At 47.1% G+C, this 13,305-nt stretch overlaps 1 protein-coding gene across 1 annotated transcript in view; it reads right to left on the bottom strand.

Annotated features, from left to right (window-relative positions):
• Positions 1–8,139, bottom strand: part of SNTB1 (syntrophin beta 1) — a gene marked incomplete at its 5' end in the record, with an annotated part of 112,923 nt that extends 104,784 nt beyond the window's left edge. The window contains one exon of the mRNA XM_080340204.1: positions 7,617–8,139. Within this exon, the coding sequence (XP_080196330.1) occupies positions 7,617–8,139 (523 nt within the window). The remainder of the gene's footprint in view (positions 1–7,616) is intronic.
• Positions 8,140–13,305: the final 5,166 nt, after the last annotated feature.

Raw genomic sequence — 13,305 nt, 5'->3', positions numbered from 1 at the left:
TTGTTTCTCAGATACTTACCACCATATCAGGAATTTACTATTTTTTAGCAAGCCATTAAAGTGAACAGAAGTTATTTACACAGATGTACACACATGAGTTACTCACCTGTGTGCTCCTTGGAGCAGGCTCACTGCTCCAATACATGTCATCTTTAGAGAGAAACACCCCTGAGTAGTGAGGAATAAACATGGCCACAGCCTTAGTTTCCATGACTTTTAGAGCCATGCCAACAAGCACAACTTCCAACAGTTCAGCAAAAAGCTGCACAACATTTTTAGGAGTGAGCTGTATGTTAATAATTTCTAATCAGAGACAGTTTCTCCACATTACTGCTCTGGCTCATTTACTTACAATTAAGAACTCCATTTTATCCAGCTGCTAAAACACAGATGTACTGTATTTGGCAGTGACCTACTCTGTCATGCCCTTAGTAAACACACGGTGAAAGCCATAATCAGTTCAGTAGTTCAAGTTCTAGACAGAGAAAATTAAAGCCAGACCATAACAGAAGTGTACAGTAGCAGCAGTTGGAAATTCAAGTCTGCCAAAGAGTCATGCAGAAATTACATCTCTTAATTTAATTTGTGTGAAGGAACAAACGTAACCCAAGAGCAAGGCATTATCTAGCGGTGAGGTGAAGCAATCTGAAGAACTATTCACAGCTGATTAAACTTTTTGTAAGCAAGTTTGTTAACTTATATTCTGGAGAAAAGTATGTTTTGATAGCTAAGTGGATGATGGAGAAACCGATTTCGTCTTTTCCCAAATTCTCTACAAGCAGAGTTAGGTAAAATCTTTCGTGTCCTAGTTCATTACTCAGTGTTCCTGGACTCTGAGACATTGCAAGATGCTGGATGCCATAATTTCAATGAACCTGCTCTCTTCCAGAAGTACAAGGCCCATATGGTAGGGCCATTAGACATCTTTCAAAGCATGGAGACCAAGCCTCACAGAGCAGCTTTCTTGGTCCTGCAAAACAGAAGCTGACAGACATTTATTTAAAAGTATGAAGGAGACTCATAACACACTTTCCAACATGTAGCATGAGTGAAATGTAGCACTCCACACTTTCTACATACCTTATAGTTTCTCACAAACTCTAGCCCAAATCAGCTGTGCCTCACCTTGAACATCTTCTAACTCCCTCCTTGCAGTGACGCTCCTCAAGGCATGTACCAAATGCTGTCCTGATGTTCCTTCCCATCTCTACAATGAGCTTCATGCCCATGCCAAAACAGACTATTTATTCCTGCTATTCAGAGCTCTAGCTCTTTCCCAATCCACCACAACAGTATGACGCTCTCCCTGATTGCATTAAGTACAGATGTCCCGGCAAAGACCCTTAGAATAGACGCAGCTAGTGTTGACAGCAGCATTTTTCTCTGCTTGATATAGTTTAAGGTTTGGAGAGGTGACCAGCTGAGCCAAGCAAAGCTCACCTCACACCAACCGCTGCGGTGAGGTGTGGGGTGAGGAGTGGGGCGTCAGGTGTCGGTAGGAGAGATGAATCTCACTCACCTCTACCCACCACATCACGGCCAGCAAAACTGTGTTACACAAGCTACTCACAAACCCTACGTGATGTATAGTTAAAAGATTTTTGCATGATATAGTAACTCATTGATACCATCCCTTCTTCACCAACTACTTTTCTGAGATGCCTGAAGAATTTTTTCAAACTTGGAAAGCCAGAGTCTCCCGTGCACTGCTGGGACAGCTTTGTTCCCATCATATCTTTTTCATTTACATATGTTATTGCTCTCTTGAACTACTGTTTCCTCCAATTTTCCTTTTTTCTGAAGTAGCGGTACCAATTTTAACAAGTAGCCATGGCAACATAATCTTGCAGAATAAAGTACAAAATAATCCTATGATCAGAAATCTAAATAAGAAAAATGGAATGGAAATAATGTGTTCTTAAAGCCTGGAAGTAAGTGACCAGTGGAACAGATTAAAAATAGCTATGGTAAACTCTCCAACACTTACGAAGTCCGAATGCACAAAAATGGACATTAAAGTCAAACTTACACATAAATTACTATCAGGAGAAGATCCACACCATGTGTTATGAAAACAGTGAGATTAAGAAAGTTAAAAACCAAAACAAACAACAACAACAAATCCCGTGAACAAACAAATAAAAATCACAAAAAAACCCAAACAAAACCCAAAACATCTACACCTGAAACCATCAGCCTGCTGGGATTGGTACTTGTTATCCCACCGCAAAGCACACTGTGAACTGTCACAGGAGGAGCCTTGACGAGGCTGTCCCAAATCCAAACCCTGGTTTGAATCGCGGAGACTCCTCACCATCTCCCTCAGGATGGAAATGCAGAAGCGTTTCAGACCCAGTCCCAGTGGGCAGTGGGGACAGGGACAGGACAGGGATGGGATAGGGACAGGACAGGGATGGGACAGTGCCATTTGTGATCACCTGTGCGATAATGCCTCCTTGGGAGGGTGGTGAAAAGGCACCTGCCACGGCAAAATAAAGAAACAAATACTGTTTTGTTATAGCAAAAGCCTTCAGCTTTCAATTTCACTCTGTCTAATGACTTAAAGATTCTTCAAAGAGTTATACCAAGTTTTCAATTTAATTTTCCACAGAGGAATTACTGCTGGGTTTTTTAAAAATGTTTTTTTTTTTCTAATGATATTTAATATGTAGTCTCTGTACGTGCAATTGAATTCCAGATCCTTAGACATATTTAATCTTCTAAGCACCCTTAAGGAGATGATACTAAGTCCTATAGGAGAATAATTTCTGAGGTGGGGGGGAGAAATCTGCACTTGGTCCAGAAAAATCCAGGAATGTGTTGCCCATAACTGCCTTATTTTCTTTACAGTAACTGAGAAAGAGGACTTGCACCAGATTTACTGCAAAGAAGATGTACTGATTCTTATCTGTGAAAGGTGATACAGACTGTCTGGGCTGCTAAATTAGCCTGTAATCTAATCTAATCATTGAAAGACACATAAAGTGTTCCCACTCAAGCTTCCCCATCAGCCAAAGGCAGCTGAAACAATCAAAACTGAAATTCTCAGGGACTGCCTAGACTTGGTGTTCTTGAGAATAAGATTACCTGCTCCTTTCCCTTTCAATTTCACTTTCAAACTGATGTGTGCCAAGGGCAGTTACACAGGCTATGAAATCTGGTATAGCCTCTGAGTACAAAGCATTTCCTTAACTGCATATTTGCTGGCACAGAAAGAAAAAGAGAAAAACGTTAAGTGTTTTCTCCATGCGTTTACTGGAAGTGTAAGGAATAACTATGCATACAATTTGCAATCACTGAGATTTACAGCTCTGCCTGTAATAAGTAATGTCACATAGGCACTTATTAAGTGCCCTGTGCCTCATTATTTCCCTACACTTGCAAGGGACACACTTTCTTGGATAAATAATATATATTGCTAACCCCCAGAATCTCTTATTGTTGGTATTTACTGAAAGAAACACGTCGCTTGAAAGAAAACGTAGATAAGATAGAAAAATACAGCCAACAAGTAGCCCATGCCTATTTCGCAGTATTTCAACATGTAATCCACACAGGCAGAATCACTTTGCTTCATCCAAAGAGGATTTTAAAAAGGTAGGAAGCTACAAAACTATCCTGCAGCCAACAAGCAAAAAGTACACTAATGTGTTTTGTTGTTATTTTTTTCTCTCCACATCCAAATACAGCACCATGCAGAGGGGTCCTGCCTGACACCAGTGCAGGCTACTTCCATTTTTCATTTTTTCACCAAACACATAGAGAATACGAGTAAAGTACAACCAGCTTGGCTACAGATCACAACTGCTCTCTACTAGGATGCTTCGATAGAAACAAACGCCTTTTGTGTCCTGAGAGTCACTTGAATATAATGTGCTTTGCACAGCACAAGAGGGGCTGCTTGATTTTCTAAAGTGCTTATTTAAGAAGATCCAATTTAACAGAACTGCAGGGAAATTATATGTACAAACAAGAGCTGTCATGATAATTTCAGCTGCCTTCCACACCTGCGAATATGCACTGTACAAGGAAGCTGTCTCGTCTCTCACAAAAGGAAATTCTTTGCGCTTCTGAACACTGGGGAGAAGCTCCATCCTGATGTACTGAACACCTGAAAAGCCACCCAGGGCTGACAAGCCCAACAGTAGTGCTTCCCCAGCTCACTGTCTGATTTGTTCCCCTGCACCCATGCTCAACCTGGGACAGAAAACACACAAAATTTAAACCCTGCATGCAGAAGAGGTCCATCCCTGCAGATGAGAAGAGATCAGGATTACTTAGGGCTCAAGCCCTTCCTTGCCATCACTTCCTTTTCCTCTTGAGCCTTCTTACAGCTTGTCCTATGGCAGTGTCATCTGTTGCCTTATTCCCTTTGCATTTGTCAAATTCCACCTGCTTCGAAGGCACGCTGGCCAACCCCGCAGATCAGACCTGCAGGATGGAAAGGATTTATACAACTTCAGCTTAGCAGCTGGACTATAAAAGTGAGGACTGCGACAGAATAATGTTCTTGTGGGTGCAAAATGAGGGGAAATAACAACCCAGGATTCCTATTGAATTTGTCGGACTTCTCAGTCCACTGAGCTCTGTAGTTGTGCCACCCCAAGCCAGCACAGCTACTGCAGCTTTGCCACCCCTCACCCTTCAGTAAATAATTTCTGCTTTCACCAGCTCAGGAGATGATGACCAATGCAGCAAAAGGAGCAAGTGTTAAAAGGAAGCACTGCCCCATCCCTTCGCCTCTTCACAGACCTTCCTCCTCCCTCCACCCACCCCAGTGCCAGCCCCACTGCCCACACATGGTGCAGAGGGCTGGGGAGAGATTTTCTGCTCCCTTCCTCCCCACATAGGAATGCAGGAGAGACTACAGTTCAGTGCTGAGCTGGTAAATGCCTCATTTCACTGAGCAAGCACTTTCAGGGAGGACACTGTCTAACAGACGGGCTCCAGCACTCTGGTGTTGGGTGTATTGAGCCATACTGACCACATCTTCCCTGCTGATAACCTCCGGGAAATACTCAACTGTAAGGCCCATTCCAGGAATGCACAACATGTTGTGCAATACCCAGAGCCCTGTCGCACTGTTAAATGTGCCCCTCGTGCTTCAAACCTTGCTATGCCTTTGAACTTTGGCTTTCCAGGTCTGCAAGTCACAAGTAAGTCTCAGAATCGCCCTGAAAATGTCAACGTTACATTTTGACCCTGGAAACATGTGCTGGCATTGCTTTGTTAACTGGAGAAAGATCCTAGAAAGGAGCTACACATGGGTCTTGACCTGCCCCAGCACAGGCTGCTCTTTGCAATACAGAACTCTCTAAGAAGTCAGGAAATGGCAAATTCCTATTGTCTGGAGGAAAGGAAAATCAAGGCTCTCCCTCCTATACTTTAAAGGGAAAAAAACCTTTTGGATTTTCCTTCCTTTAGTAATAAAAAGACCATTTTAGAATGTGCTACTGAAGAAAGTGCTTCAAAGTGGGAAATTGAATTGCAGTAGATTGTTTTAAGCTGCCTGTTTATACAAACCATTCACGTAGAGAGGTTCCCTGTTGAAACCAGTAGTGCCTCCTCGGGCAATGCTGTGGCCAACTCTCATTTTGGTTACTCCGCTGAAATAGGCACGACAAAATACTGAGTTCAGTGTCAGAATATTTTAACTCTACATAGCGGTGACTGCTGAAATATGCTTTTGATTTACAAATTACAAATTCAGTTGCAGAAACAACCACTGAGGCACATCCGCCTTAACGGAGCAAAGAAATGCAAGAAAATAGCTGTGACAAAGGAAGGAGTGGAGAGGAGGAACGTGCTAAAAGTTGACACCGAAACAGCTTCATCTTTGCTCCTACTGCCAAGAAACCTGAGGTTTTTTAAGACTCATACAGCAGCAGCATGTTCAGGTGCTGTTACTGCAGGTACTACATAAAGAGAGGGACACTGTTGCAGCACTATATACATTACTCATTAGATCACACCAAAGGTCAGCCGCTGCCTGGCCTGAGCCCAGGAAGCCCTTAAACTGGATAAAGAAGCCAGTGACAAAATTTAGATGCAACAGCCTCATTTCAGATCTCACAGAGAAGTTCATATTAAGCCTTCACAGGTATCTTCGCAAGCAGTTGTTCTGCAGTGAGGGAGGACGAGCCGCACTTTGGTCCCATGAGCAGCGTGGGGCACAGGGAGGGGAGACACAATTGCCCACAGCTTCTTAAATCCTCACGGGGCACTAACTCCTTCACAGTTTTCATTATCATGTAGACAACATCAAATAATTTCTCAGGATACACTGCTGCAAATGTCATTTTCTCACCTTCCTTCCCCTTCAAACTTTTTCTATAACTTTATGCTGTAGTTAGTTGCTCATGGTGGATCCTCAGCTGCACCTCCTAGCTGCCAGCAGCACCTTCTTTGCTCCTCAGAATAAGCACCAAAAAGACAGACATGAAAAAATGTGCAGTACTGACAGGGCTACAGGCACAGCAAGGTGGAACAGCCTGTGGTTCGAAGGAAGGCGACGGCACAGGGGAAGAAGGTGCAGCAACGTGCATCAAATGCCACTGACCTCCAGTTAAATGAACTTTTGGGCAAATAAGTAATCACTTTATCAAACACGCGCCAAGGGCATTTCTGAAGCTGTTCGTTCTTTCCGATGGAGCAAGTAAATTAGCCCTTGTGAGAAGACAAGGATTAAATGCCCATTAATGCCTCTCTCCTCATGAACTCGCTGTCCTTGGGAATGTGGCTCTGCTTCTGCTCACTCCCTCCCAAACATCCAACCTGTTCTGGGGGGACACCCTGCTTCCATGCCTCCTCCATGCACACCAATGTCTGCTCTTTACTCCGGCCTCAGTTTCTAAGGCCACTTCTTACAAACTGTTTCAGTCACCCTTGAGAAAGGAGACAAAAACCACTGCTTTGCAGGGATGGTTAATGTGTCAGTGAGGCGCTGCCAGTTTCGTTGCAGCCTCTTTTTCCCCTTCTTCCCCAAGTGGGAGTGAAGTGGTGGAAGGGGGCAAGGATTGGCCAGCAGGAGGTTTCACACATTTCGAGCTGGCTCAGTAAAAGCTCCCCAAGTCCTTTGCTTACGACCCGAGGGCTTCTTTACTCCTTTAACCCGTCTTCTCCCGGTGCCCAACTCCCCCCACCTTTCTTGTGTTGAAAAGCCGCGAACGTGCCCAGGCGGCAGATCTTGTAGATCCCTCGCCCCGGCGGGGCTCGGCCGTGAGCCCTCAGCCTGGGAGCCGCCGGGACGCGACGGGGCTGCGGGGCTCCGGCGGCCGCGCACGGACGGGGCTGCGGCGGCACCGGCATCTGGTAGGAGGGCGGAAAGTTCAAGCCCAGCTCCCCGGCAGCCCGATCGTCCCTTCCTGAGGCGCTCCGTCCTCAACGCATCCCGTCGGGAGTCCCGGCGTGGCTTGTGGCGGGGGGGAAAAAACGCTCCCCACTGGTAAGACGCCCTGAGGAGCTGTATGAGAAGCACGGTGGCACCTGTTCAACCCCCCGGCTCGGCTCCGCCGTCTCATTGGAAAGCGAGCTGACCTGCCCCAAAGCCTCCCACCCCGGGGTTGTGCTGGCGGCCGGGCTGTCCCCGGTCCCCCGCCCCATCCCCCGGCCCCTACCTTCTAGCAGCACCTCCTTGCCGGCCCGCTTGAGCGCCTGCACCGCCTCGTCGTGGGTGGCATCCCGCAGGTCAGTGCCATTGACGGCTAGGATGGCATCGCCCACGTAGAGGGCCTGGGTCTGGTCGGCCGCCAGCCCCTTGAAGATCTTGCTGATGAGGATGGGCATCTTGTTCTCCTTGCCCCCCTTGATGCTGATGCCCAGCCCGCCCATCTCCTGCTTCAGCACCTTCACGCAGCGCTTCTTGTTGGAAACGGCCTCGGGCACCTGCTCGGGGGGGTCGGTGAAGGCGGTGCGCACCGCCGCCGCTCCCCCACCGCCTTCGGCCCCGCGGCATGCCACCCCATCGCCTCCCAGGCCATTATGGGCCGCACCGTCGGGGCGCTCCTCGCCGCTCAGCACCAGCGCCTCGCCGCCCAAGTTGGCCAGCACTTTGTGCCAGCGCTCCCGCACCAAAACTTCCAGCCAGCCGCTGCGCTGCGCCCGGCCGCCCCCGCCGCCGCCCGCCGCCGCTACCGCCATCTTAGGAGCATGCTGGAAGCGCTGAGTGACGGCACCCCCGGCACGGCACTGCGCGGCGGCACCGGACTTCAGCCGGGGGGCGGGGGAGCGCCCGGCGCGGCGGGGTGGGGCGAGGAGCCGCGGCCGCTCCCTCCGGGGCCGCGCCGGGGCGGGCGCACCTGGCGGCACCGCCCGCTGCTGCCGCGCGTGGGTGTGCGTGTGGCCGGGGCTGTCCCGCCCCTCCCACGGACACACTGCGGGGACACGTTCTCGCTGAGCCCCGGCTCTCTTCGAGCCCGAGGTGTGATGGCACTTCAGCGCTGGAGGGACCCGCTGGGAGCGGCGGTGTCAGCCCTCGGCAGCTGCCGTCTGCGCTGCCGGGCTGTAGCAGGGACGTGAAGGAAACCAGCGGCAGAGAAGCGTCAACGAAAAACGCAACTTTGCTCTTCCCGGAGAGCTTTTTATAAGGTGATTTAAAACGAATAGGTGGCACAGAGGTAGTTAAATTTCAATTGCATGAAAGTAGAATACAAGTTGTTTCACGGCTTTGTGACGTGAAGGTGGTGATTGTCACAGATATTTTTGCACATTTTGAAACAGTTTACTTTGCACTTTGGATTACAGACTTTTAAGGCCCTTGGAGGCCACATTGCCCATTTTGTGGTTTTTTCCCCTGCCCACTTTTCTCCTAAAAAGCAGTTTGGTGCCTGATGAGGGACTCAGGACTCCAGCACCAGAGAGGGCAAACCTTTCACATGGCCAGTTTGGAGATGCTACAAGTGGGTCTGATGGTGCTGCCTCGCAACAATGTGACTCTATGGCCACCAAACACCTCCTGGGCTGCCTTTGTTTCTGCTCCTTGCAGAACAGCTCTAGCTCCTTCCTAAGCTGGGCCTAAGTTCAGGACCATTTGGTGTATGTGGGAGCAACACTTTGGAAAGGTTCAGGTGGCCACTATTAGTTCAGTTCATTTCAGCTACATGAGTCACGTGGGTGCCTAAATACATAATCTTGCTCCTCTCTGAAGCAATGCCATTCATTTCTGACACCAGAGTTTTGCTTCCAGGCCCACACAAGTGCCTCAGGTTAATGTGGGCTGGATAACTTGGGACTCACCTCCTTAGCGTGGGTGGGACCTACATATGGGATCAGCCCTGAACAACCTTTGCTTGGTTTACTAGGGTGTCTCAGATCATGCCGCTCACACAGAACTACACAAAGCACAACCTCTTCCCCTCAAAGATGGCAGAAGGAGGTCTTGACCCTCCTCCATCCACAGCCTCACCCAGGCTGCACACAGGTCCCTTCTCCCTGGGAGGAATGCAGCCCTGTGCCTAGGTAGAGCAGGAACCCACAGGTGATGGGTTATTCAAGGATAACGAATGGCCAGAGAAAAAGCAGGCTGAAGAGAGGTCTCATCATTTCTCATGTTAATTAATGCAAGGTGAAAAGTTATAATTAAGTTTTCAGGGCTGTGAATCCAGAGTGAAAAGAAGCATGTCCTGCTAAACCTGAACAAGGCACCTAAGCCCTAGACAGGACAAGGCTGTAACATGCTTTTCTCCAGTATTTCTCACTGAATAATTTAGGTAGCTCATATACAACACCTTGGATGTTTGGGTTTGTCTTTTTTTGTTTGTTTTTTTAAACCCATTCCTAGCTGCCAGGCAAAGTGAAAGAGCATGCTTGTTCACTTCCAGCAGCTTCAGTTAGGTGAGAGAAGGATGGGGAAGAAAGGACAGGCATGCAAAAATCAGATGCTGCAATGCCGGCTGTTGTAGCACTCATAGTGCTCTGAGCCCAAGCGACCAGGCCAAGTTATAAAACCAGGCATCTCTCTTTCCCAAGGGATCAGTTCTTAGCAACTATTTTTTACTTTTAAGTCATGAATTAGTGGAGAATCGGTGCTGCTGCTAATAGAAATATGTCTCTACATATTTTTTAAAGTCATTTCAGAAAATTTACAAGAAAAAAAGTATTCTGATGTTTTCTGTCCTGTTGTGAAAAGGTAGTTGAGGAAGGAAAGGAGATGTTTAACACCTGATACTTCTCTTTTGGCACACTGTGTGCTTGGCTGTGTTTACTGAGTGTGTCTGGTTCTCCAGTGGGGTTCCCATGGAACTGCCTTGTATAGACAATTGCACTGTGTGTATTCAAGAGCTGTGCTTGTTCCAGCTATTTTTCTTTCCTGTTCCAGCAGAGGTAAATAAAAAAAATTCCCAGCATCTGAGATATTGGTCCCTAGTAGGAAAAAGTCCTTATGTCAGTCTTCATTGCCTCCTCCTCGCCACCTTGGAACTGTAAGAAAACAGGTAACATTTTAATCTTGAAAATAAAAGTAAAAAGAAAATGGTGTAAGAAATGCTAAGGCAAAGGCCCAAGGCAAACAGTCTCCCCAGATTGTCTCCCTGCTCCGACACAGTGTGATTGATACCTGATGACTGAGCTTCCCTGTCTTAGGAGTGCTGGCTCATATATCTATTTGTGTACCCTGAGTCCTTGTGTACCCGAGGAGTAACTCCTGGCTGCAGAACTAAGGGTGAGAAAGAATAATGGTGAGAAAGAAAAGGTGCCTTGAGACTTCTCCACTGCTACCCCTGCCAGTGCTACCATCCGCAAACCTGCCTCAGGTCTGCTAATCACATCTGCAAGGGTAGTTTCTGCAATACAGGTTCGTGTAGCAGGAGCAGGAACAGAAAATAAAAATGCGCATTTAATTGAATGAACGACTATTGAATGCTCAGGTTTGCAACAGAGAAAACTGCTACTCCAAAGTCAGTTGCTGGTCCCTAGTGGTTTCCTGTGCATGGCAGAGTGCAGACTCCTACTTGCAGCTGCAAACTTCTCCTGATAGTGATATTTCTGACATAAACTCTAAATACTCTAAATACAGTGCAATTGCGGCATTCAGTGTGACTGTTTGTGAGGAAGCCAGGATGTGCAGTGGGATGGGTAGAGCACTTCCAGGCTCCTGTCTCTAGTCCCTAGAGAAGCTTCCAGTGCAGAAAAAGCTTAGCAGAAGTCTCTCTCCATCACTTGCCCTTTTGAAAGGAAAGGATCTGCTGTGAAAAGCAGACCCTTTCAAACAACTCAAACAATCATCTTTTACCCTTTTTATTTTAGCAGCATGTAAAAGCCTGAACTAGATTAGGGCCCCTTTCACTCGTGCTGTATAAACAAATTGTTAGGAGAGATAAAGCTAATAGCTGCTGTTGAATAGGTCTTTGATCTGTAGGGGACTGTGGGCTCGGTTAAAGACAAGTGGCTAAATGGAAAAAGCAATTCAGTGAACTGGAAGAAGTGATGCGATTGGAAAACACAGACACTGCCTCCTGAGACAAGGAGCACCAAAGCAGATCCAGGTCAGAAATGCAGGAGGGATGTGTGAGGAGTTGCCTGGGTGCCCAAGCCAGGGGAAGGGGTTTGTGGTCTGTGTGCACATGTGAGAACAGAAATACAGGAAAAGGCATGCAGGAAGGTTCGTAATGGTGACGCTGAGGAGGTTCTTCAGGCTCAGCTTTACTAGAGGAGCTACTGTAGACATTCAGGACTCCGCCTGCTCTTGGATTTTTTTTTTTCTCCTGTTTTCAGGCAAAGGAGTCAGTGTTCAGGTCTTATGTAAATAAACTGGCCTCCTGACAGCAAAAACATTGCAAGGCCACATATATGAGCTCACCAGTCAGCTGTGCAGGGAACACAGCTCCCACTCTGTTTCCAGGAGGAAAAGGTAAGGACACAAGAGAGCCTTTCTGTAGCTGTGGCTTCTTTATGACTGTCTGTGCTATTCTAAGGCAGAGATACGTGTTTTGAAGGCCTTTTGGGAGACATCTGGACCCTTCTGGTGCTTTTGTTCTTTTTGCATTGTCAGTGTAGCAGTGATAGCTCAAAGCCAGCCCATCCAAAATTCCTTTGAATTGGAAACAGGGCTGTGATCCTTGAACATGTTTCAGATGACGTAGGTTACACAAAATCAGGTCTGGATAATGATGTTCCCATCTTGTTACCCTGACACCAACCAGCTCAGCAGACGGACCTAGACAGGAAGGAAATCCAGCGTCGGAAGCCCAGTGCTGGAAACCCGACAAGTAATGTGAGAGCTGGAAGGGAGTCCAATTCCTCCAGTGATCTCAAACATTGAAGCAGCCAAGTTTAAGTAAGTCTGTCTGAAGTACATGCCTCAGCTAACCCTATTCATTCCCCCATGACTGCCCCTCCTATGTCTAGATGTGCTGGGATGCAGCAGGGCAGGCTCCAGCCCTGGTGCAGATGCCCCTGTTGCGTGGTGGTGGGACCTCTCACTCAACTGATGTCACGCATTGCAAAAAGACATTGCTGGTGGGAGACTGGCAGCCTGCCTAATCCCCTCAAGCAATCCACCCCTTTCTCAGTGTTGAGGAAGCCTGTTGGCTTCAAAGTCAGCATTCAGCATTACTCATTGGCACTGGTGGGGTTATGAAGGTGTCAAGAGCACCCAAAGATTTTTGTAATTTGGAGGTTGTGTTATGGCTTATTTTTAAAACTATGAAAGCATTGTTTTTCTTTTCCTAGTTTGAAGCTATCCAGGTTTTTACACACATCATGCCATTTAAAAATATAATTAAGGCATAGCTTTTTGCCAGCAAATGCTTTATGCATTCGGTTTTTCGAAGAAGGAACCTATTTGTCTGTGCATGAAAGAAGTATGTGTGTGAAACCTGTGTGTGCAGAGTCACACGTTGGCTAGGCAAACTGAGAAAATGTCCCCACAGCTGGGGAGTTATGGACCAGACTGCAAATGAACATTTCCCTTCTGCAAAGGCAACTCTGGCACAAGCAAAGGCAGAAGTGGGTGCCAGGAAGCATTCAGGTTTCTTGTGCACACAGATCTTAGGCTAGTTCCTGCTACCGTTAAAACAACTTTAAAATAGGCAGGAACAAGCTTAGAACCCTAGAAACTTTTGCCTTGGCTCCAAGCAATTTTATGAGGGAACTGAAACCAATAAACTCTGAAAATAAAGGTTCATACCTACAGTGTTGACACTATAGCAAAGTAGTTTTTCCTGTCTTGGTGTTCTGCACTTGCTCTGCAGATCTCTTTCAGTGCATTGGTTTCTTAACTTTTTCATTCCAAGTTACTTTGATCCTGTCACTTTGCAGTTCCTTGAATAGGATTTTTATCTCCTGCATACTGATCTCCCCTCAGTCTAT

The sequence above is a fragment of the Nesoenas mayeri genome, assembly GCF_963082525.1.
Source record: "Nesoenas mayeri genome assembly, chromosome: 2".
NCBI classification, from domain to species: domain Eukaryota; kingdom Metazoa; phylum Chordata; class Aves; order Columbiformes; family Columbidae; genus Nesoenas; species Nesoenas mayeri.
The sequence above is the reverse complement of the archived record's forward strand: the minus strand, read 5'-3'. Positions and strand labels throughout refer to the sequence as shown.